At 43.7% G+C, this 23,579-nt stretch overlaps 1 protein-coding gene across 2 annotated transcripts in view; it reads right to left on the bottom strand.

The window, feature by feature from the left end:
* The window catches only part of fsip1 (fibrous sheath interacting protein 1), a 64,426-nt gene that overhangs the window by 20,050 nt on the left and 20,797 nt on the right, over positions 1–23,579 (bottom strand). For both annotated transcript variants that reach the window (XM_079832928.1, XM_079832929.1), the window contains exon 10: positions 20,899–21,054. In XM_079832928.1, coding sequence (XP_079689054.1) covers positions 20,899–21,054 — 156 coding nt within the window. The remainder of the gene's footprint in view (positions 1–20,898; positions 21,055–23,579) is intronic.

Raw genomic sequence — 23,579 nt, 5'->3', positions numbered from 1 at the left:
TGAACTGAGTCGTCTGAGTCTGAATGAGTCGCATGAACTCGTGAACTGAGTTGTCTAAGTCTGAATGAGTCGCATGAACTCGTGAACTGAGTCGTCTGAGTCTGAATGAGTCGCATGAACTCGTGAACTGAGTCGTCTGAGTCTGAATGAGTCGCATGAACTCACAAACTGAGTCGTCTGATTCTGAATGAGTCGCATTAACTCTTGTGAACTGAGTCGTCTGAGTCTGAATGAGTCGCATGAACTCATGAACTGAGTCGTCTGAGTCTGAATGAGTCGCATGAACTCACAAACTGAGTCGTCTGAGTCTGAATGAGTCTCATGAACTTGTGAACTGAGTCATCTGAGTCTGAATGAGTCGCATGAACTCGTGAACTGAGTCGTCTGAGTCTGAATGAGTCGCATGAACTCACAAACTGAGTCGTCTGATTCTGAATGAGTCGCATGAACTCGTGAACTGAGTCGTCTGAGTCTGAATGAGTCGCATGAACTCATGAACTGAGTCGTCTGAGTCTGAATGAGTCGCATGGACTCACAAACTGAGTCGTCTGAGTCTGAATGAGTCTCATGAACTTGTGAAATGAGTTGTCTGAGTCTGAATTAGTCATCTAATGAATGATTCGTCTGAACTCACGCTGCTCTGCTGAGTCGTCTGAGTATGAATGATTCATCTGAACTGATTTGTCTGATTCGTCTGAACTCCTGAATCTGAGTCTAAATGATTCGTCTGAATGATTCGTCTGAATGATTTGTCTGAATGATTCGTCTGAACTGAGTGTGATTGTTCTGTGTTTGGATCACAAAAACAAATATAAAGCATATATTCGAATCTGAATGAGTTGTATGAACTCACAAACTGAGTCGTCTGAGTCTGAATGAGTTGTATGAACTCACAAACTGAGTCGTCTGAGTCTGAATGAGTCGCATGAACTCGTGAACTGAGTCGTCTGAGTCTGAATGAGTCGCATGAACTCATGAACTGAGTCGTCTGAGTCTGAATGAGTCGCATGAACTCATGAACTGAGTCGTCTGAGTCTGAATGAGTTGCATGAACTCGTGAACTGAGTCGTCTCAGTCAGAATGAGTCGCATGAACTCACAAACTGAGTCATCTGAGTCTGAATGAGTCGCATGAACTCATGAACTGAGTCGTCTGAGTCTGAATGAGTCGCATGAACTCATGAACTGAGTCGTCTGAGTTTGAATGAGTCGCATGAACTCATGAACTGAGTCGTCTGAATGAGTCACATGAACTCATGAACTGAGTCGTCTGAGTCTGAATGAGTCGCATGAACTCATGAACTGAGTCGTCTGAGTTTGAATGAGTCGCATGAACTCATGAACTGAGTCGTCTGAATGAGTCGCATGAACTCATGAACTGAGTCGTCTGAGTCTGAATGAGTCGCATGAACTCATAAACTGAGTCGTCTGAGTCTGAATGAGTGGCATGAACTTGTGAACTGAGTCGTCTGAGTCTGAATGAGTCGCATGAACTCGTGAACTGAGTCGTCTCAGTCTGAATGAGTCGCATGAACTCACAAACTGAGTCATCTGAGTCTGAATGAGTCACATGAACTCATGAACTGAGTCGTCTGAGTCTGAATGAGTCGCATGAACTCATGAACTGAGTCGTCTGAGTTTGAATGAGTCGCATGAACTCATGAACTGAGTCGTCTGAGTTTGAATGAGTCGCATGAACTCATGAACTGAGTCGTCTGAGTCTGAATGAGTCGCATGAACTCGTGAACTGAGTCGTCTGAGTCTGAATGAGTCGCATGAACTCGTGAACTGAGTCGTCGGAGTCTGAATGAGTCGCATGAACTTGTGAACTGAGTCGTCTGAGTCTGAATGAGTCGCATGAACTCGTGAACTGAGTCGTCGGAGTCTGAATGAGTCGCATGAACTCGGGAAATGAGTCGTCTGAGTCTGAATGAGTCGCATGAACTCGTGAACTGAGTCGTCTGAGTCTGAATGAGTCGCATGAACTCGTGAACTGAGTCGTCGGAGTCTGAATGAGTCGCATGAACTCGTGAACTGAGTTGTCTGAGTCTGAATGAGTTGTATGAACTCACAAACTGAGTCGTCTGAGTCTGAATTAGACATCTGAGTCTGAATGAGTTGTATGAACTCGGGAAATGAGTCGTCTGAGTCTGAATGAGTCACATGAACTTGTAAACTGAGTCGTCTGAGTCTGAATGAGTCGCATGAACTCGTGAACTGAGTCGTCGGAGTCTGAATGAGTCGCATGAACTCGTGAACTGAGTTGTCTGAGTCTGAATGAGTTGTATGAACTCACAAACTGAGTCGTCTGAGTCTGAATTAGACATCTGAGTCTGAATGAGTTGTATGAACTCACAAATTGAGTTGTCTGAGTCTGAATGAGTCGCATGAACTGAGTCGTCTGAGTCTGAATGAGTCACATGAACTCGTGAACTGAGTCGTCTGAGTCTGAATGAGTCGCATGAACTCGTGAACTGAGTCGTCTGAGTCTGAATGAGTCGCATGAACTCGTGAACTGAGTTGTCTAAGTCTGAATGAGTCGCATGAACTCGTGAACTGAGTCGTCTGAGTCTGAATGAGTCGCATGAACTCGTGAACTGAGTCGTCTGAGTCTGAATGAGTCGCATGAACTCACAAACTGAGTCGTCTGATTCTGAATGAGTCGCATTAACTCTTGTGAACTGAGTCGTCTGAGTCTGAATGAGTCGCATGAACTCATGAACTGAGTCGTCTGAGTCTGAATGAGTCGCATGAACTCACAAACTGAGTCGTCTGAGTCTGAATGAGTCTCATGAACTTGTGAACTGAGTCATCTGAGTCTGAATGAGTCGCATGAACTCGTGAACTGAGTCGTCTGAGTCTGAATGAGTCGCATGAACTCACAAACTGAGTCGTCTGATTCTGAATGAGTCGCATGAACTCGTGAACTGAGTCGTCTGAGTCTGAATGAGTCGCATGAACTCATGAACTGAGTCGTCTGAGTCTGAATGAGTCGCATGGACTCACAAACTGAGTCGTCTGAGTCTGAATGAGTCTCATGAACTTGTGAAATGAGTTGTCTGAGTCTGAATTAGTCATCTAATGAATGATTCGTCTGAACTCACGCTGCTCTGCTGAGTCGTCTGAGTCTGAATGATTCATCTGAACTGATTTGTCTGATTCGTCTGAACTCCTGAATCTGAGTCTAAATGATTCGTCTGAATGATTCGTCTGAATGATTTGTCTGAATGATTCGTCTGAACTGAGTGTGATTGTTCTGTGTTTGGATCACAAAAACAAATATAAAGCATATATTCGAATCTGAATGAGTTGTATGAACTCACAAACTGAGTCGTCTGAGTCTGAATGAGTTGTATGAACTCACAAACTGAGTCGTCTGAGTCTGAATGAGTCGCATGAACTCGTGAACTGAGTCGTCTGAGTCTGAATGAGTCGCATGAACTCATGAACTGAGTCGTCTGAGTCTGAATGAGTCGCATGAACTCATGAACTGAGTCGTCTGAGTCTGAATGAGTTGCATGAACTCGTGAACTGAGTCGTCTCAGTCAGAATGAGTCGCATGAACTCACAAACTGAGTCATCTGAGTCTGAATGAGTCGCATGAACTCATGAACTGAGTCGTCTGAGTCTGAATGAGTCGCATGAACTCATGAACTGAGTCGTCTGAGTTTGAATGAGTCGCATGAACTCATGAACTGAGTCGTCTGAATGAGTCACATGAACTCATGAACTGAGTCGTCTGAGTCTGAATGAGTCGCATGAACTCATGAACTGAGTCGTCTGAGTTTGAATGAGTCACATGAACTCATGAACTGAGTCGTCTGAATGAGTCGCATGAACTCATGAACTGAGTCGTCTGAGTCTGAATGAGTCGCATGAACTCATAAACTGAGTCGTCTGAGTCTGAATGAGTGGCATGAACTTGTGAACTGAGTCGTCTGAGTCTGAATGAGTCGCATGAACTCGTGAACTGAGTCGTCTCAGTCTGAATGAGTCGCATGAACTCACAAACTGAGTCATCTGAGTCTGAATGAGTCACATGAACTCATGAACTGAGTCGTCTGAGTCTGAATGAGTCGCATGAACTCATGAACTGAGTCGTCTGAGTTTGAATGAGTCGCATGAACTCATGAACTGAGTCGTCTGAGTTTGAATGAGTCGCATGAACTCATGAACTGAGTCGTCTGAGTCTGAATGAGTCGCATGAACTCATGAACTGAGTCGTCTGAATGAGTCGCATGAACTCATGAACTGAGTCGTCTGAATGAGTCGCATGAACTCATGTACTGAGTCGTCTGAGTCTGAATGAGTCGCATGAACTCATGAACTGAGTCGTCTGAGTCTGAATGAGTCGCATGAACTCATGAACTGAGTCGTCTGAATGAGTCGCATGAACTCATGAACTGAGTCGTCTGAGTTTGAATGAGTCGCATGAACTCATGAACTGAGTCGTCTGAATGAGTCGCATGAACTCATGAACTGAGTCGTCTGAGTCTGAATGAGTCGCATGAACTCACAAACTGAGTCGTCTGAGTCTGAATGAGTCGCATGAACTCAAGAACTGAGTCGTCTGAATGAGTCGCATGAACTCGTGAACTGAGTCGTCTGAGTCTGAATGAGTTGTATGAACTCACAAACTGAGTCGTCTGAGTCTGAATGAGTTGCATGAACTAATGAACTGAGTCATCTGAGTCTGAATGAGTTGTATGAACTCACAAACTGAGTCGTCTGAGTCTGAATGAGTCGCATGAACTCATGAACTGAGTCGTCTGAGTCTGAATGAGTTGTATGAACTCACAAACTGAGTCGTCTGAGTCTGAATGAGTGGCATGAACTTGTGAACTGAGTCGTCTGAGTCTGAATGAGTCGCATGAACTCGTGAACTGAGTCGTCTCAGTCTGAATGAGTCGCATGAACTCACAAACTGAGTCATCTGAGTCTGAATGAGTCGCATGAACTCATGAACTGAGTCGTCTGAGTCTGAATGAGTCGCATGAACTCATGAACTGAGTCGTCTGAGTTTGAATGAGTCGCATGAACTCATGAACTGAGTCGTCTGAATGAGTCGCATGAACTCATGAACTGAGTCGTCTGAGTCTGAATGAGTCGCATGAACTCATGAACTGAGTCGTCTGAATGAGTCGCATGAACTCATGAACTGAGTCGTCTGAATGAGTCGCATGAACTCATGTACTGAGTCGTCTGAGTCTGAATGAGTCGCATGAACTCATGAACTGAGTCGTCTGAGTCTGAATGAGTCGCATGAACTCATGAACTGAGTCGTCTGAATGAGTCGCATGAACTCATGAACTGAGTCGTCTGAGTTTGAATGAGTCGCATGAACTCATGAACTGAGTCGTCTGAATGAGTCGCATGAACTCATGAACTGAGTCGTCTGAGTCTGAATGAGTCGCATGAACTCACAAACTGAGTCGTCTGAGTCTGAATGAGTCGCATGAACTCAAGAACTGAGTCGTCTGAATGAGTCGCATGAACTCGTGAACTGAGTCGTCTGAGTCTGAATGAGTTGTATGAACTCACAAACTGAGTCGTCTGAGTCTGAATGAGTTGCATGAACTAATGAACTGAGTCATCTGAGTCTGAATGAGTTGTATGAACTCACAAACTGAGTCGTCTGAGTCTGAATGAGTCGCATGAACTCATGAACTGAGTCGTCTGAGTCTGAATGAGTTGTATGAACTCACAAACTGAGTCGTCTGAGTCTGAATGAGTGGCATGAACTTGTGAACTGAGTCGTCTGAGTCTGAATGAGTCGCATGAACTCGTGAACTGAGTCGTCTCAGTCTGAATGAGTCGCATGAACTCACAAACTGAGTCATCTGAGTCTGAATGAGTCGCATGAACTCATGAACTGAGTCGTCTGAGTCTGAATGAGTCGCATGAACTCATGAACTGAGTCGTCTGAGTTTGAATGAGTCGCATGAACTCATGAACTGAGTCGTCTGAATGAGTCGCATGAACTCATGAACTGAGTCGTCTGAGTCTGAATGAGTCGCATGAACTCACAAACTGAGTCGTCTGAGTCTGAATGAGTCGCATGAACTCAAGAACTGAGTCGTCTGAATGAGTCGCATGAACTCGTGAACTGAGTCGTCTGAGTCTGAATGAGTTGTATGAACTCACAAACTGAGTCGTCTGAGTCTGAATGAGTCGCATGAACTCATGAACTGAGTCGTCTGAGTCTGAATGAGTTGTATGAACTCACAAACTGAGTCGTCTGAGTCTGAATGAGTGGCATGAACTTGTGAACTGAGTCGTCTGAGTCGGAATGTGTCGCATGAACTTGTGAACTGAGTCGTCTGAGTCTGAATGAGTCATCTGATGAATGATTCGTCTGAACTCACGCTGCTCTGCTGAGTCGTCTGAGTCTGAATGATTAATCTGAACTGATTTGTCTGATTCGTCTGAACTCCTGAATCTGAGTCTTAATGATTCGTCTGAATGATTTGTCTGAATGATTCGTCTGAAAGATTCGTCTGAACTGAGTGTGATTGTTCTGTGTTTGGATGCCAAAAACAAACATAAAGCATATATTTAGATGATTTCCTGTCTGGCTCCTGTAATAACGACCTCAGTCTCTTGGATTGACACACTTCTTCTCAAGCTCTGCAACAGAAAGTGCTCACGGGATCTAAAGGAAGATTCTCAAGCTCACTCTCACACGCGTGTGTCTCCGTTTACTGGCTCGCACAACCACTAAATACACGTTAGTTCCTGAAATGAAGGGGTCGTCCAGTATTCGCACATGACGTCTGGGGAATAAAAACACATTTAGAATACAACTGGAATAAGTTCAAGCACTAAAATGACCACTTTAAAGATATATAGACAGTAAAAAATGTGTAGAACTAAACTAAACGTTAACTCAACATATTAAATGCTATGATAGTGTGACCCTGGAGCACAAAACCAGTCATTTACAGATTACTTAATATCGTAATGATTTTTGGCATAAAAGAAAAATGTATAATTTTGACCCATATAATGTATAGTTGGCTATGGGCACAACTGTGTTGAGCTGCAGTGTTTCTCCTGGAAACTGGCGTCTCAGAGCCTGAGTGAATCACACACTCTGGAAGTTCAGTCCATGCCACGTGGAAGCGGGAACGGAGCCAGAGTTTCCCTGAGCACGAGAACTACAGCAGCTCTGACCGGATCGGATCGGACCGGACCAGAACCAGATCATCAGACACACAGATAAAGCTGATGCACACGAGCCCATCCAGTCACTGGACACATGATACGACAACACAACAACATCGGCAGAACAAATCTGGACTGTCGGATCCGATCCGGATCCAGTCCCTGTTCTCCTGGACGCTCCATCGACTCTGACCCACATTCACAGCTGCTATCAATCTCTGATGGGAACGCTGCTGTTTTCATTGATTAGACACAGTCTGCTGAGACTCCATCAGTCAGTGCAGGGAGTGTGTGCTTAAAACAAGAACACACATCTGCCAACAGTCAGAAAAACACACTCGTTTTCCCTTCGAATTAAGGAGACTTTTCTGACCCCATTGGCACATATTTGTTCTTTTTTTTTTTTTAAGAAAACAACTAATTTTGCTTCTTAAAGGTGCAGTGTGTAATATTTAAGAGGATCTATTGACAGAAACACAATAACTGTGTTCTCAGTGGTGTATTAAGAGCGTTGTGTGTTTATGATCTTAGAATGAGCCGTTTCTCTCTACACACACCCTTACAGTGAAGACGCCATTTTGTGCCGCTATGTTTCTACAGTAGCCCTAAAGGGACAAACTTCACTACAGAGCGCTAGCTACTCTCTGATGCACTTTTATGATGGATGGTTGCACTTTTATGATGGATAGATGCACTTTTATGATGGATGGTTGCACTTTTATGATGGAGAGATGCACTTTTATGATGGAGAGATGCACTTTTATGATGGATGGATGCACTTTTATGATGGATAGATGCACTTTTATGATGGACAGATGCACTTTTATGATGGAGAGATGCACTTTTATGACGGATGGATGCACTTTTATGATGGATGGATGCACTTTTATGATGGATAGATGCACTTTTATGATGGACAGATGCACTTTTATGATGGACAGATGCACTTTTATGACGGATGGATGCACTTTTATGATGGATAGATGCACTTTTATGATGGACAGATGCACTTTTATGATGGACAGATGCACTTTTATGACGGATGGATGCACTTTTATGATGGATAGATGCACTTTTATGATGGATGGATGCACTTTTATGATGGATGGATGCACTTTTATGACGGATAGATGCACTTTTATGATGGATGGATGCACTTTTATGATGGATGGATGCACTTTTATGATGGATAGATGCACTTTTATGATGGACAGATGCACTTTTATGATGGAGGGATGCACTTTTATGACGGATGGATGCACTTTTATGACGGATAGATGCACTTTTATCATGGATAGATGCACTTTTATGATGGATGGATGCACTTTTATGACGGATAGATGCACTTCACTTTTATGATGGATGGATGCACTTTTATGATGGATAGATGCACTTTTATGACGGATAGATGCACTTTTATGGATGGATGCACTTTTATGACGGATAGATGCACTTTTATGGATGGATTCACTTTTATGATGGATGGATGCACAAAAAAATACAATGGAAGTCAATGGGAACCCAAACAGTTTGGTCTTATACACTCACCTAAAGGATTATTAAGAACACCTGTTCAATTTCTCTTGAATGCAACTATCTAATCAACCAATCACATGGCAGTTGCTTCAGTGCATTTAGGGGCGTGGTCCTGGTCAATCTCCTGAACTCCACACTGAATGTCGGAATGGGAAAGAAAGGGGCATGGTTGTTGGTGCCAGACGGGCCGGTCTGAGTATTTCACAATCTGCTCAGTTACTGGGATTTTCACACACAACCATTTCTAGGGTTTACAAAGAATGGAGTGAAAAGGGAAAAGCATCCAGTATGCGGCAGTCCTGTGGAGAAAATGCCTTGTTGATGCTCGAGGTCAGAGGAGAATGGGCGACTGATTCAAGCTGATAGAAGAGCAACTTTGACTGAAATAACCACTCGTTACAACCGAGGTCTGCAGCAAAGCATTTGTGAAGCCACAACACACACAACCTTGAGGCGGATGGGCTACAACAGCAGAAGACCCCACCGGGTACCACTCATCTCCACTACAAATAGGAAAAAGAGGCGACAATTCGCACCAAAATTGGACTGGAAAAATGTAGCCTGGTCTGATGAGTCTGGATTTCTGTTGAGACATTCAGATGGTAGAGTCAGAATTTGGCGTAAACAGAATGAGAACATGGATCCATCATGCCTTGTTCCCACTGTGCAGGCTGGTGGTGGTGGTGTAATGGTGTGGGGGATGTTTTCTTGGCACACTTTAGGCCCCTTAGTGCCAATTGGGCATGGTTTAAATGCCACGGCCTACCTGAGCATTGTTTCTGCCCATGTCCATCCCTTTATGAGCACCATGTCCCCATCCTCTGATGGCTACTTCCAGCAGGATAATGCACCGTCACAAAGCTCCAATCATTTCAAACTGCTTTCTTGAACATGACAATGAGTTCACTGGACTAAAATGGCCGCCACAGTCACCAGATCTCAACCCAATAGAGCATCTTTGGGATGTGGTGGAACGGGAGCTTCGAGCCCTGGATGTGCATCCCACAAATCTCCATCAACTGCAAGATGCTCTCCTATCAATATGGGCCAACATTTCTAAAGAATGCTTTCAGCTCCTTGTTGAGTCAATGCCACGTAGAATTAAGGCAGTTCTGAAGGTCAAAGGGGGTCAAACACAGTATTAGTGTGTGTTCCTAATAATCCTTTAGGTGAGTGTATATATCTTCTTTTGTGTTCCTCAGAAGACATGGAACAGCATGAGGGAGAGTGACATAGCAGAAACTCTCAGGATGAATCCAGACGGAAAACAAACACATGAAGAAATCGCAATAAAACAGCTGCTGTGAGGATGATCTCCAGATGCATCAACACAACACACAGTCTTGATCTGCGCTCATTAATCACTTCTTCTGCCTGTAGTCTGTTCACAGCTGGTTTACTCCACGACTGATGCTAACGCTTCCACTGTTTGACAGCAGCTTCAAACGGCTCATCCGATCGGATTCTACTGCAGATTCCCAACCCTATATTAAGCCGGTAACTGTCTTGAACTATCTGGAATTGTCCTTTGGACCAAACCATCCTTCAGTTACATGTACAAATCTGTCAAGCTCAAACGAGCAGCGGATCCGGAGCGAGGGATAAGAGCATGCGAGGGCCTCTACGGTCAGAAGTGACCAAAACACGTTACGTTTTGACATGCTTCATCAGAATGGGATGACACTTGGAGACTTTTGTCACATTAGCCACATGAACACACACAGAAAACACCCACAAAAGTCACACTTGGCTCCTTCCTGGTCAAATATGACCAACATAGGAAATGAAAGGGAAATATGAAAAATTACAAAAACTCAGAGAATCTTTGGGTGGTACGAACTACAAATCAGTAAGCAGGTCGTCACGTTGGTTATGTTGGCCTTAGCCTATAGGCGGATCTTTTGTGACGTCATTGTTTATGTTTGTCGCGTTGCATCATGGGAGTCGTGTGGCAAGAAACACCGCTAGAGACCTGTAATTTGCTTGTTTTGCACGTTTGGAGGAGGATTTAGAGAAGAGGATGGTTCACTCTTGCTCTGTGGTCGATTGTACGGCTCGTTGGGGGACTGATAAAAAGTTTTTTCGAATTCCCTCCGAAAAGGATAGCGAAAAACGAAAGAAATAGTTGCGTGCAATTAGGCGATTGAACCTGGACGCTCCGAAGAAAGCCTGGATTCCTGCAGCTTCTGATCGAGTTTGTGAGGCACATTTTGTTCATGGTAAGTCTTAGTGACTATGTATTTATAGAAGATTGAATAAAAAATAAATAAAACTGAGTCAAATCAACCGAGTCATATGTTTTCGCGTTCTGATTCAGGTGTCTAGTTAGTGTGTACTAATTAGTACAGACGCCATTGAAAGTCTCACACTGAACACAATTGAATTGGTACAACAGTCACTACATTTTCAATAAATAAGTAAATAAGAACACTGATCAATGAAGACTTAATCACCCACGGGAGATGCGAATCACGCTGTGACTCTGCTTGGCCAGGTCTAACCTCTGCTTTTAGCACGATCACTGCTTTCTGTTTGGCAGAAAAGATCGGCTCAACTTTGCGAGAAACAAAATCATAGGCCTCCAGACTTTTGAAAGCCTTTAATCTTTTATGAGTGAAGGGTCCAGGGGTTTCTATTAAATAAGAATAAATGTCTCCCCAGCAGATTGGTGGCCAAGACACGGACGAGTCGGACCAACGTTTTTTGTCATGCCAGATCTCATATGGGCTTAGCCTGGGAAAACCCAGACAACTTCCGGCAAATTTAGATTTGCTCTGCAAGTAGTCTGGCAAAGACCCCATTCAAACCCATTTCTAAACCCTAGAAATCGCGGCACCAATCAGAAACGTTGGGGCGGGCTTTAGACGATGACGACAGCGCAGCGACATCATTGAAGCAGATTTGCCGCTACTGTGGAGCATCACTCGTTCGAATCAGCTATCGCGTCTGTTTTAAGCGATTTAAACTTTTCCTTTTCGTTAAAACTCGAGCAAAGAACAACACTCGAAGCCTTCATATCTAAAAAAAGATGTTATCGCTGTCTTACCGACTGGATTCGGCAAAAGTCTGATACCAGCTTGGCCCTTTGGTGGCTAAACGAATGGGTCTTAGCGAGAGCCCTCTGGTAGTGTTAATGTTTTACAAAATATAGTTTTAAGTCCTTTTCAGGAGTGAATGTAGTTGTTTAAAGCTCAAATATGTGGTTTATTTATAAAGAGAGCGCCTTTTTTAAAATTGTATCTGCCTTTCTCGGAGTTGTGAGCGCCAGTGGTTCAGCGGCGCTCAATTGATCATTGAGCCCGCCGAGAGACGCCTTTCCTCGGCCAGTCCTTCTGCCGTCTGCCGCTGGCTCTGATGTCTCTGCAGTGGTTAAACCGTCTCGTCTTGTGTAGATCTAACGGCTGATCTTTGCTCTCATTAATCTATAATTTGTTCCTAGACAGATCGTTTTGTCTGAGGGCAAAGTGAAGTTTCATAACTTTATATTTTTAAGATATTAAACTTTACCGTTGTAGTCTCCTAGCGCTGACTTTGACTGAATTGCTTTATTTATTGTATAGCTTCTTATACCTTTTACTTATACTTTTATAATTGCTATGGCTATGTCACACATAAACTGACATTTAACAAAAAGAGACTGGGTTGTGTTTTGTGTCATATTTAATTTATTACAGTGATAATCATAGCCTATATTGTGTGTGTGTGTGTGTGTGTGTGTGTGTGTGTGTGTGTGTGTGTGTGTGTGTGTGTGTGTGTGTGTGTGTGTGTGTGTGTGTGTGTGTGTGTGTGTGTGTGTGTGTGTGTGTGTGTTTTTAAATGTAAACGAAAAGAGGCTGGGTTTTTTATATTTCGTTTTGTTATAAACATGCATTGAAGATAATATGCATTGCCTGCACTACATATACAAATATATACTGAGTGATACTGTCAAGAACGCTGCTTGTCCATTAGCAGACTAGGCGGACTAGTTTCCTCCCGTCCTCGGGAGTTCATTCTCCGGAGTCAAACTTGGTAAGTCACGGAAGCAAGTCAGAAGTTCGTGTACGAAATATGTCATAAAAAACACCACTGCCTCATTTCATAAAAAAAAAAATTATAATTAAATATAATAATAGCCACACGAATGTGGTTCAGGCAACGCGTAGCTAGGCCTACATTGATTATCTTATATATTTATAATAAAACGAAGTATAAAACACCATGCCTCTTTTCGTTTACATTTTAAAAAATAATATATTAAACATTAATATGTGGTTTAGGTAAAGTGACCAGATTTCTGAAATGGAAACCGGGGACATTTCCTATTTGAGAACACAAGTACAGACAAGAACGCATATTGAGAAACGGCCAGAGTCTCAGATGTTTCTCCGTCGCTCTGCATTCGTCATCTCCCTCATCGCTCTGATTGGTTTTAGGTCTATCCAATTGCGCCGAGAGGCATTTGAGCGACGCCCGTTGGTGACGCCCCTTTGGAAATGATTTGTCTATGAAGCTTTGCCAGACCATAACTCAGTTACTACTGAGAATGGTCTGGTTTTAACCAGGCTAATATGGGCTTTGAATAACTTCAATTTTGTTACCAATACAAATTTTGAGCTTCTCTCCAAACCTCCTCCGGTCTTCAGATGTTAAAGTGCTTATATATTGTGGATTTCGCCCACTAACTCTCTTGAAAGTGCTCGTCGCGTCTTTACAGCCCGCCATACTGTTTGTTTTGTTGCCACACAACCACTCGCGCATGCGTACAAAAATGTCAACAAAGATCCTCCTATTTCAGGCGCTGTGTATTATCATTGCTCCACTACACTCATGGGGCGGCTCACAGCTCTTAATCATTACGCTGGAATGAGAGTATAGTTCCTGCCATATATATTCTCATTTTCCATCAGTCTCAGTACACAATGGAACTACACACATCACAACATGTAAAAGGGAAAATGTTGGCGTTATTTTGTCACTTATTGAGCCGTAGGGCTAGCTGGAGCCATTTACCTCCAGTCATTGTGCTACGCTAGGCTAGCTGGAGCCGTTTACCTCCAGTCTTTGTGCTAAGCTAGGCTAGCTGGAGCCGTTTACCTCCAGTCTTTGTGCTAAGCTAGGCTAGCTGGAGCCCTTTACCTCCAGTCTTTGTGCTAAGCTAGGCTAGCTGTGTGTGCGTCAGACAGAGTTATAGCACGGAGATGAGAAATGTGTGTATGGACTTCTCTAACTCTGGGGGATACGGGGAATAAGATAAAGTCACAAAAAGTCGGCATGTTCCTTTAAAGGGTTAGTTCACCCAAAAATGTAAATTGTGTCATTAATGACTGACCCTCATGTCGTTCGACACCCGTCAGACCTTTGATCATCTTCAGAACACAAATGAAGATATTTTAGTGTAAATCTGATGCTCTGAAAGGCCTCCATTGGCAGTGATGGCATTTCCTCTCTCAAGACCCTTAAAAGGCACTAAAGACGTCTTTACAAAGTCCATCTCACTACAGTGACTCTACAATCATTTATGAAGCGACGAGAATAGTTTCTGTGCGCAAAAAAAAATCTAAATAACGACATTTATTGTGCTTTAGGTCTTGGCGTAGTGCTCAAAATGGAGCTTAAGTGTGCATTTCATGGACGCACCGTGAGAAACGAACAAGTGCACGTAAAAGTGCATTAGCAAAGTCCGAAATCGCGCACTATGTGAGTAGGTAGGGCTGGGTATTGACACAAATTTCACAATTCGATTCGATTTCGATTCACAAGCTTTCGATTCGATTTTTGAATCAATTCATCGACTAATTTGGATTTGTATCAGGTATAATACATGGAAAATGTTCTCAAGGAAAACTAATTTATGAACTAATGTTCAGTAATGGTGGCGGAGAAAGATGCGATCACTTTTACTCGGGACATGCTAGCTGGCAACATAGGATTCCATTCATTATGCTAAGCTAAGCTAGCGGTGACCCTGCCAAACTAAAACAATGCATGCACAGATGAATAAGCCCTATTTCTAAAAACACCAGGTCGTGTGGTCATTTAACTGCTGTCCGAATCCACATCTCTGAGTTTTCAAGAATATATCACTTCAAAATTCACTGATTATATCCTTTTTGACCCCTGCAGAGCACCGTACGGCTGCCCTTCGCTGTCATTTGGATGCATTTGTATTTCTTTAAATGCTGGCGAGTATTCTCAAGAGTGATATATTTCATCACTGCTCAAAAAATAAACAGAAGAAAAGCATGTAAACATTTGAATTGGGCCGTTATTTGCATTATTAAATAACTGAGGTGGTGCACATTTATTTTTACCGACTTCCATGTGAGAAATAAAGGCGAACGGCGCGTGACATACGTCACGACCAAACGTTAGAGATTGGCTATGGCAGATCCAATAGTTTTAAAATTCAAGGAAGTTAAAGCTTGTCACTGGAGAGCGGCCAGACTCTCTGAACAAATGAAATGTATGAGAGTCTGGTAAGACCAGGCTACAGGCGGAAGACAAAAACTTGTTGAATAAAGTCGTTATTTAGGGTTTTTTTGCGCACAGAAACTATTCTCGTCGCTTCATAAAGTGATTGTAGAGCCGCTGTAGTGAGATGGACTTTGTAACTTTAGTCTTTAGTACCTTTTATGGGTCTTGAGAGAGTAAATGTCATCACTGCCAATGGAAGCTTTTCTGAGCCATCGGATTTAACACAAATATCTTCATTTGTGTCTGAAGATGAACGGAGGTCTGACGGGTGTCCAACCACATGAGGGTCAGTCATTAAAGGGTTAGTTCACCCAAAAATGTAAATTCTGTCATTAAAGGGTTAGTTCACCCAAAAATGAAAATTGTGTCATTAATGACTGAGCCTCATGTGGTTGGACACCCGTCAGACCTCCGTTCATCTTCAGACACAAATGAAGATATTTTAGTGTAAAGCTGATGCTGAGAAAGGCTTCAGATAGGCCTCCATTGGCATTCAGTACATTTACACTCACAAGACCCATAAAATGCACTAAAAACGTCGTTACAAAGTCCATCTCACTACAGTGACTCTACAATAATTTTACGATACGACGACAGTAGTTTTTGTGCGCAAAAAAAAAATCAAAATAACGCCTTTATCCAGCTTGTTCTTGTCTTCCGTGTGTGTCTCCACGACGCATGCGTGAGAATATGAGCAGATCCGGCGTTCGGGAATCCATGAAATGCCACTTTAGCCCCATTTTGAGAACTACGCCGAGACCTAAAGCACGATCAGTGTAGAATTCAACAGCTGAGATACGCGTGTCTTCCTCTGCTCGTAAACAAATCTCTTCTGGGTCATGTGTCCGAACGCCGGATCTGCTCATATTCTCACGCATGCGTCGTGGAGACACACACGGAAGACAAGAACAAGCTGGATAAAGCTGTTATTTTGATTTTTTTTGGCGCACAAAAACTATTGTCGTCGCATCGTAAAATGATTGTAGAGTCACTGTGGTGAGATGGACTTTGTAACGACGTTTTTAGTGCCTTTTATGGGTCTTGTGAGTGTAAATGTACTGAATGCCAATGGAGGCCTATCTGAAGCCTTTCTCAGCATCAGCTTTACACTAAAATATCTTCATTTGTGTCTGAAGATGAACGGAGGTCTGACGGGTGTCCAACCACATGAGGGTGAGGAATTAATGACACAATTTACATTTTTGGCTGAACTAACCCTTTAAGAATGTTTAGATGTTGTGCTGGAAAACAAGACGTTCCTATGCAGTGAATACAAACGAAGTGTCAGGAGTGTGAGGAGCAGAGCTCTGTTGTTTCGGTGGAGTTTCTCTCGCGTGCGACTGAAGAGACAGAGCAGATGTAAGCTCAAGCCTCTCTCCTATAAATATTCATGAAATGAGTGAGCGCTGGAGCCGTTCACACTGAGTGAGCGCCAGGACGAGCGTCAACGGGAAAGAGTCTCGAACGGCTCCCAGATGGCAACATAACCTCAATACTTCATTATTTACGACGCAGCCTCGGCCTGATGAGGAGATGAGCTACTGTTACAGACGCTCATCATCTCACGGACTCAGTTTATGTACAGGTGCTGGTCATATAATTAGAATATCATCAAAAAGTTGATTTATTTCACTAATTCCATTCAAAAAGTGAAACTTGTATATTGTATTCATTCATTACACACAGACTGATATATTTCAAATGTTTATTTCTTTTCATTTTGAAGATTATAACTGACAACTAAGGAAAATCCCAAATTCAGTATTTAAGTATTGCTTAAGACCAATACAAAGAAAGGATTTTTAGAAAACTTGGCCAACTGAAAAGTATGAGCATGTCCAGCACTTAATACTTAATTGTGGCTCCTTTTGCCTGAATTACTGCAGCGATGCGGATGAGCAGATCAGACTGAGGCGTGAGGAGATCAGACTGAGGCATGAGGAGATCAGACTGAGGCATGAGGAGATCAGACTGAGGCATGAGGAGATCAGACTGAGGCATGAGGAGATCAGACTGAGGCGTGAGGAGATCAGACTGAGGCATGAGGAGATCAGACTGAGGCATGAGGAGATCAGACTGAGGCATGAGGAGATCAGACTGAGGCGTGAGGAGATCAGACTGAGGCGTGAGGAGATCAGACTGAGGCATGAGGAGATCAGACTGAGGCATGAGGAGATCAGACTGAGGCATGAGGAGATCAGACTGAGGCATGAGGAGATCAGACTGAGGCGTGAGGAGATCAGACTGAGGCGTGAGGAGATCAGACTGAGGCGTGAGGAGATCAGTCTGAGGCATGAGGAGATCAGACTGAGGCATGAGGAGATCAGACTGAGGCATGAGGAGATCAGACTGAGGCATGAGGAGATCAGACTGAGGCGTGAGGAGATCAGACTGAGGCATGAGGAGATCAGACTGAGGCATGAGGAGATCAGACTGAGGCATGAGGAGATCAGACTGAGGCGTGAGGAGATCAGACTGAGGCGTGAGGAGATCAGACTGAGGCATGAGGAGATCAGACTGAGGCATGAGGAGATCAGACTGAGGCATGAGGAGATCAGACTGAGGCATGAGGAGATCAGACTGAGGCATGAGGAGATCAGACTGAGGCGTGAGGAGATCAGACTGAGGCGTGAGGAGATCAGACTGAGGCATGAGGAGATCAGACTGAGGCATGAGGAGATCAGACTGAGGCATGAGGAGATCAGACTGAGGCGTGAGGAGATCAGACTGAGGCATGAGGAGATCAGACTGAGGCATGAGGAGATCAGACTGAGGCGTGAGGAGATCAGACTGAGGCGTGAGGAGATCAGACTGAGGCATGAGGAGATCAGACTGAGGCATGAGGAGATCAGACTGAGGCGTGAGGAGATCAGACTGAGGCATGAGGAGATCAGGAGTGAGGCGTGAGGAGATCAGACTGAGGCATGAGGAGATCAGACTGAGGCATGAGGAGATCAGTCTGAGGCATGAGGAGATCAGACTGAGGCATGAGGAGATCAGACTGAGGCATGAGGAGATCAGACTGAGGCATGAGGAGATCAGACTGAGGCATGAGGAGATCAGACTGAGGCATGAGGAGATCAGTCTGAGGCATGAGGAGATCAGACTGAGGCGTGAGGAGATCAGTCTGAGGCATGAGGAGATCAGACTGAGGCATGAGGAGATCAGTCTGAGGCATGAGGAGATCAGACTGAGGCATGAGGAGATCAGTCTGAGGCATGAGGAGATCAGACTGAGGCGTGAGGAGATCAGACTGAGGCATGAGGAGATCAGACTGAGGCGTGAGGAGATCAGACTGAGGCGTGAGGAGATCAGACTGAGGCGTGAGGAGATCAGACTGAGGCGTGAGGAGATCAGACTGAGGCGTGAGGAGATCAGACTGAGGCATGAGGAGATCAGACTGAGGCATGAGGAGATCAGACTGAGGCGTGAGGAGATCAGACTGAGGCGTGAGGAGATCAGACTGAGGCATGAGGAGATCAGACTGAGGCGTGAGGAGATCAGACTGAGGCATGAGGAGATCAGACTGAGGCATGAGGAGATCAGACTGAGGCGTGAGGAGATCAGACTGAGGCGTGAGGAGATCAGACTGAGGCGTGAGGAGATCAGACTGAGGCGTGAGGAGATCAGACTGAGGCGTGAGGAGATCAGTCTGAGGCGTGAGGAGATCAGACTGAGGCATGAGGAGATCAGACTGAGGCATGAGGAGATCAGACTGAGGCATGAGGAGATCAGACTGAGGCATGAGGAGATCAGACTGAGGCGTGAGGAGATCAGACTGAGGCATGAGGAGATCAGACTGAGGCATGAGGAGATCAGACTGAGGCATGAGGAGATCAGACTGAGGCGTGAGGAGATCAGACTGAGGCGTGAGGAGATCAGACTGAGGCGTGAGGAGATCAGACTGAGGCGTGAGGAGATCAGACTGAGGCGTGAGGAGATCAGACTGAGGCATGAGGAGATCAGACTGAGGCATGAGGAGATCAGACTGAGGCGTGAGGAGATCAGACTGAGGCATGAGGAGATCAGACTGAGGCGTGAGGAGATCAGACTGAGGCGTGAGGAGATCAGACTGAGGCGTGAGGAGATCAGACTGAGGCGTGAGGAGATCAGACTGAGGCATGAGGAGATCAGACTGAGGCGTGAGGAGATCAGACTGAGGCGTGAGGAGATCAGACTGAGGCGTGAGGAGATCAGACTGAGGCATGAGGAGATCAGACTGAGGCATGAGGAGATCAGACTGAGGCATGAGGAGATCAGACTGAGGCATGAGGAGATCAGTCTGAGGCGTGAGGAGATCAGACTGAGGCATGAGGAGATCAGACTGAGGCGTGAGGAGATCAGACTGAGGCATGAGGAGATCAGACTGAGGCATGAGGAGATCAGACTGAGGCGTGAGGAGATCAGACTGAGGCATGAGGAGATCAGACTGAGGCATGAGGAGATCAGACTGAGGCATGAGGAGATCAGTCTGAGGCGTGAGGAGATCAGACTGAGGCATGAGGAGATCAGTCTGAGGCATGAGGAGATCAGACTGAGGCATGAGGAGATCAGACTGAGGCATGAGGAGATCAGACTGAGGCATGAGGAGATCAGACTGAGGCTCTGCTCAGGTGTTATGAGCCCAGGTCTCTCTGATAGTGGCCTTCATCTCTTCTGCATATCGCATCTTCCTCTTCAATACCTCACAGATGTTCTATGGGGTTAAGGACAGGCGAGTTTGCTGGCCAATTAAGAACAGGGATATCATGGTCCTTAAACCAGGCACTGGTTGCTTTGGCACTGTGTGCAGGTCCCAGTCCTGTTGGAAAATGAAATCTGAATCTCCATAAAGTTGGTCAGCAGCAGGAAGCAGGAAGTGCTCTAAAACTTCCTGGTATACGGCTGCGTTGACCTCTGACCTCAGAAAAACACAGTGGACCAACACCAGCGGATGACATGGCACCCCAAACCATCACTGACTGTGGAAACTTTACACTGGAGCTCCAGCAGTGTGGATTGTGTGCCTCTCCTCTCTTCCTCCAGACTCTGGGACCCTGATTGACTTCATCAGAGAACATAACTCTGGCCACTCAGCAGCTCCAGTCCTGTCTGTCTTTAGCCCAGGCGAGACGCTTCTGACGCTGTCTGTTGGTCAAGAGTGCGACAGCTGAAACCTATGTCTTGCATACGTCTGTGTGTAGTGGTTCTTGAAGCACTGACTCCAGCTCCAGTCCACTCTTTGTGAATCTCCCCCACATTTTGGAATGGGTTTTGTTTCTCAATCCTCTCCAGGGTGCGGTTATCCCTATTGCTTCTACACTCTTTTCTAGCACATCTTTTCCTTCCCTTCGCCTCTCTATTAATGTGCTTGGACACAGAGATCTGTGAACAGCCAGCCTCTTTTGCAATGACCTTTTGTGTCTTGCCCTCCATGTGCAAGGGGTCAAAGGTCGTCTTTTGGACAACTGTCAGGTCAGCTTCTTCCCCATGATTGTGTGGCCTACAGATCTAGACTGAGAGACCATTAAAGGCCTTTGCAGGTGTTTTGAGTTCATCAGCTTATTAGAGTGTGTCTTCAATATTCAACCTTTTCACAATATTCTAATTTTCTGAGATTCTGAATTTGTGATTTTCCTTAGTTTTCAGTTATAATCATCAAAATTAAAATAATAATTATAAATATCTTCTGATACTCATTCTGGATGAAGAGATGATATGAGATGGACAGGACAGGTGAAGAGGACCTCAGTGAAAGCAGTACCTGAAACAGACTGTGTTCAGAACTGCGGCTCCGCACAGACAGGAAGTCCTGCACAGGAAGTAGCAGCTGAAGTCTGGAGTCGATGTGAAGGAGACGGTGGAGTTCAGAAGGCTCGGGACCGAAACCTTCACCGGCTGACAGACGCGACGAGACCACCTGAAGGCCAGAAGAGCTGCGTTAAAGTAATGTGAAAAAACGGTAACACTTTATTTTGATAGTCCACTTTAGACATTCTACTAACTATACATAACTTTGCAACTACATGTCAACTAACTGTCATTAGAGTATTTGTAGACTGTCTGCTTAATATTTACTAAAACTTTATTTTGTTGGTCCCCCATCAGACATTCTACTGACTATAAGTAACTTGGCAACTACAATTCAACTTATTCTACTAACCCGAACCCTAACACCTAACCATAACCTACCAGTCTACTGACAGTCAACTAATACTCTAATGACAGTTAGTTGACATGTAGTGGCAAAGTTACTTATAGTTAGTAGAATGTTTAAAGTGGACTATCGAAATAAAGTGTAACCGAAAAAACTATTAAAACAAAAACAAACATCTGCCACTGGAGTCAGTAAGAGAATCTGATTTCAAAGATGATTTTCCGTTATCAGTTTGCAGCAGTAAATGAAGAGATGTCACAAGTTCAGTATGGAGTACCACAGGGCTCAGTGCTAGGACCGCTACTCTTCACCCTGTACATGCTACCACTGGGAGATATCATTAGGAAGCATGGCGTTAGTTTTCATTGTTATGCTGACGATACTCAGCTCTATATTTCTTCACGCCCTGAAGAAACTTACCAATTCACAAGATTAACGGAATGCAGAGCTGATATAAAACATTGGATGACCGGTAATTTCCTGCAACTCAATTCAGAAAAAAAGATTCTAATTTTTGGACTAAACCTCCACATGTAGAAATCTAGAATACTGTCAAATGGCGTGTTCACACCGGACGCGAATGACGTAAATAAATCGTGCCATTCGCGTGTAGTTGGACGCTTGAACATTTTGAGTTTACTCGCTTCATTCGCGCGTGACATTAACAACAGACGAGAATTGGCCTCATGGGCGGGGCTTCTGCCAGCGGCTCGTCTCCTTGAGAAATGTGATGATCCTCCATCACGTCTACTGCGCTCTCTAAACTCTGGCCAGTTGATCATACCGAGAATATCCAAATCAACTGCAGGCGCTCGTTTCCTTTTCCTATTTAGCTCCTAAACTCTGGAACTCTTCCTAACATTGTTCGGGAATCTAGACTAAAACACATCTCTTTAACCTGTGATACCCGACTGAGCCTGGATTCTCCAGAGGTTTATGTCACTGATGGAGTTTCGGTTCCTTGCCACCTTTGGCTTGCTTAGTTGGGGACACTAAATATTCAGCTATATTCAGGGTTTCCGTGGGGCTTAAAGTCTTAATTTGACCTTCCACAATTTAAGGCCTTAAAAATATCTAGATCAGAAAGTCTTAAATTTCATATCTTGGCATTAAATCAGGGCCATGTGATTTCTGCGATCCATTCATAAAACTATAATTTACTGTATAATGCAGAATGACACGGATTAATAAATCAACAGTGGTCCGTCTCTTAAAGGGCCAGTTCACCCATTAATGAGAATCCTGTGGTCATTTCCTCGCCCTAATGTCCTCAAACCCCTCAGACTTTCCTTCATCATTTAAAGCCATCGAGTCTGATTTAAAAAGTCAGAATTATGACATTTTTAATGTGTACTTGAGTGAAATGATTAAATTAGACACTAAAGGTAATAACTTTATGGTATCAAAAGTCGAAATTTGACATAAAAAAGGCATGATTATGACTTCATTATGAAAGTCATGTTTGACTTTTTATCTCTTTTTACGCCAACATTATGACATATCTACTATAATCATGACTGTCACAATTCAGAATTTCTGTCATAATTATGACTTTTTCATCTCATAACTGATTTAGTATGTCATAATTTTAACTGATAATTTCAATTTTCTAACAGTCAATTTCCACTTTTTAAATATTATAATAACTTTGTCACAATTTTGACTTTTTATCATAATTTTCAACTTTTTCCATCTCATTATGACTTAGTATGTCAATTTTGAAATTGTTATAATTAATTTTTTTAATCTCATAATTGAATTTGACTCATAATTTCATTTTTTTCATCTCATAATTGAATCTCATTATGACTTTGTATGTCACAAATGATCCACGGAGTGTGTTCAGAACGTGGAATAATCCGCTCGATCCATACAGACCAGTTTCTCTTCCTGAAGCTGCTCAGACAGAAATCTCTTCATTTGTGTTCAGAAGATCATCAAGAGCAGAATCAACTAGAACACAGATTTCATAAGGCTCTAAATTGAATCGCATGAGAATGAAGATTTCTGTTTCCAAACTCTAAACATCCTGAAATCAGGACACATTAATGACACGCTAATGAAGAAATGAAGTCTTGTTTTCTGAGGTACTGAACAGAATGAAGTGAGTTTGAGCTCAAAACAAGAGCAAATATCATCATTGGTCATATTTGTTCTTGTTTTAATCATAAAATCACTTTCTCATCTCAAACGTTAAGATATTTGATGTAAAATTAATCTAAAAGTGATGGAGATCTGTTGGAAATTGTATTTTCAAACTACTGAAACTGATTTCCATTAGAGGCTTT

Source organism: Gobio gobio (assembly GCF_949357685.1).
Source record: "Gobio gobio genome assembly, chromosome: 13".
NCBI classification, from domain to species: Eukaryota; Metazoa; Chordata; class Actinopteri; order Cypriniformes; family Gobionidae; genus Gobio; species Gobio gobio.
This window is presented reverse-complemented; position numbering and strand designations above follow the sequence as displayed.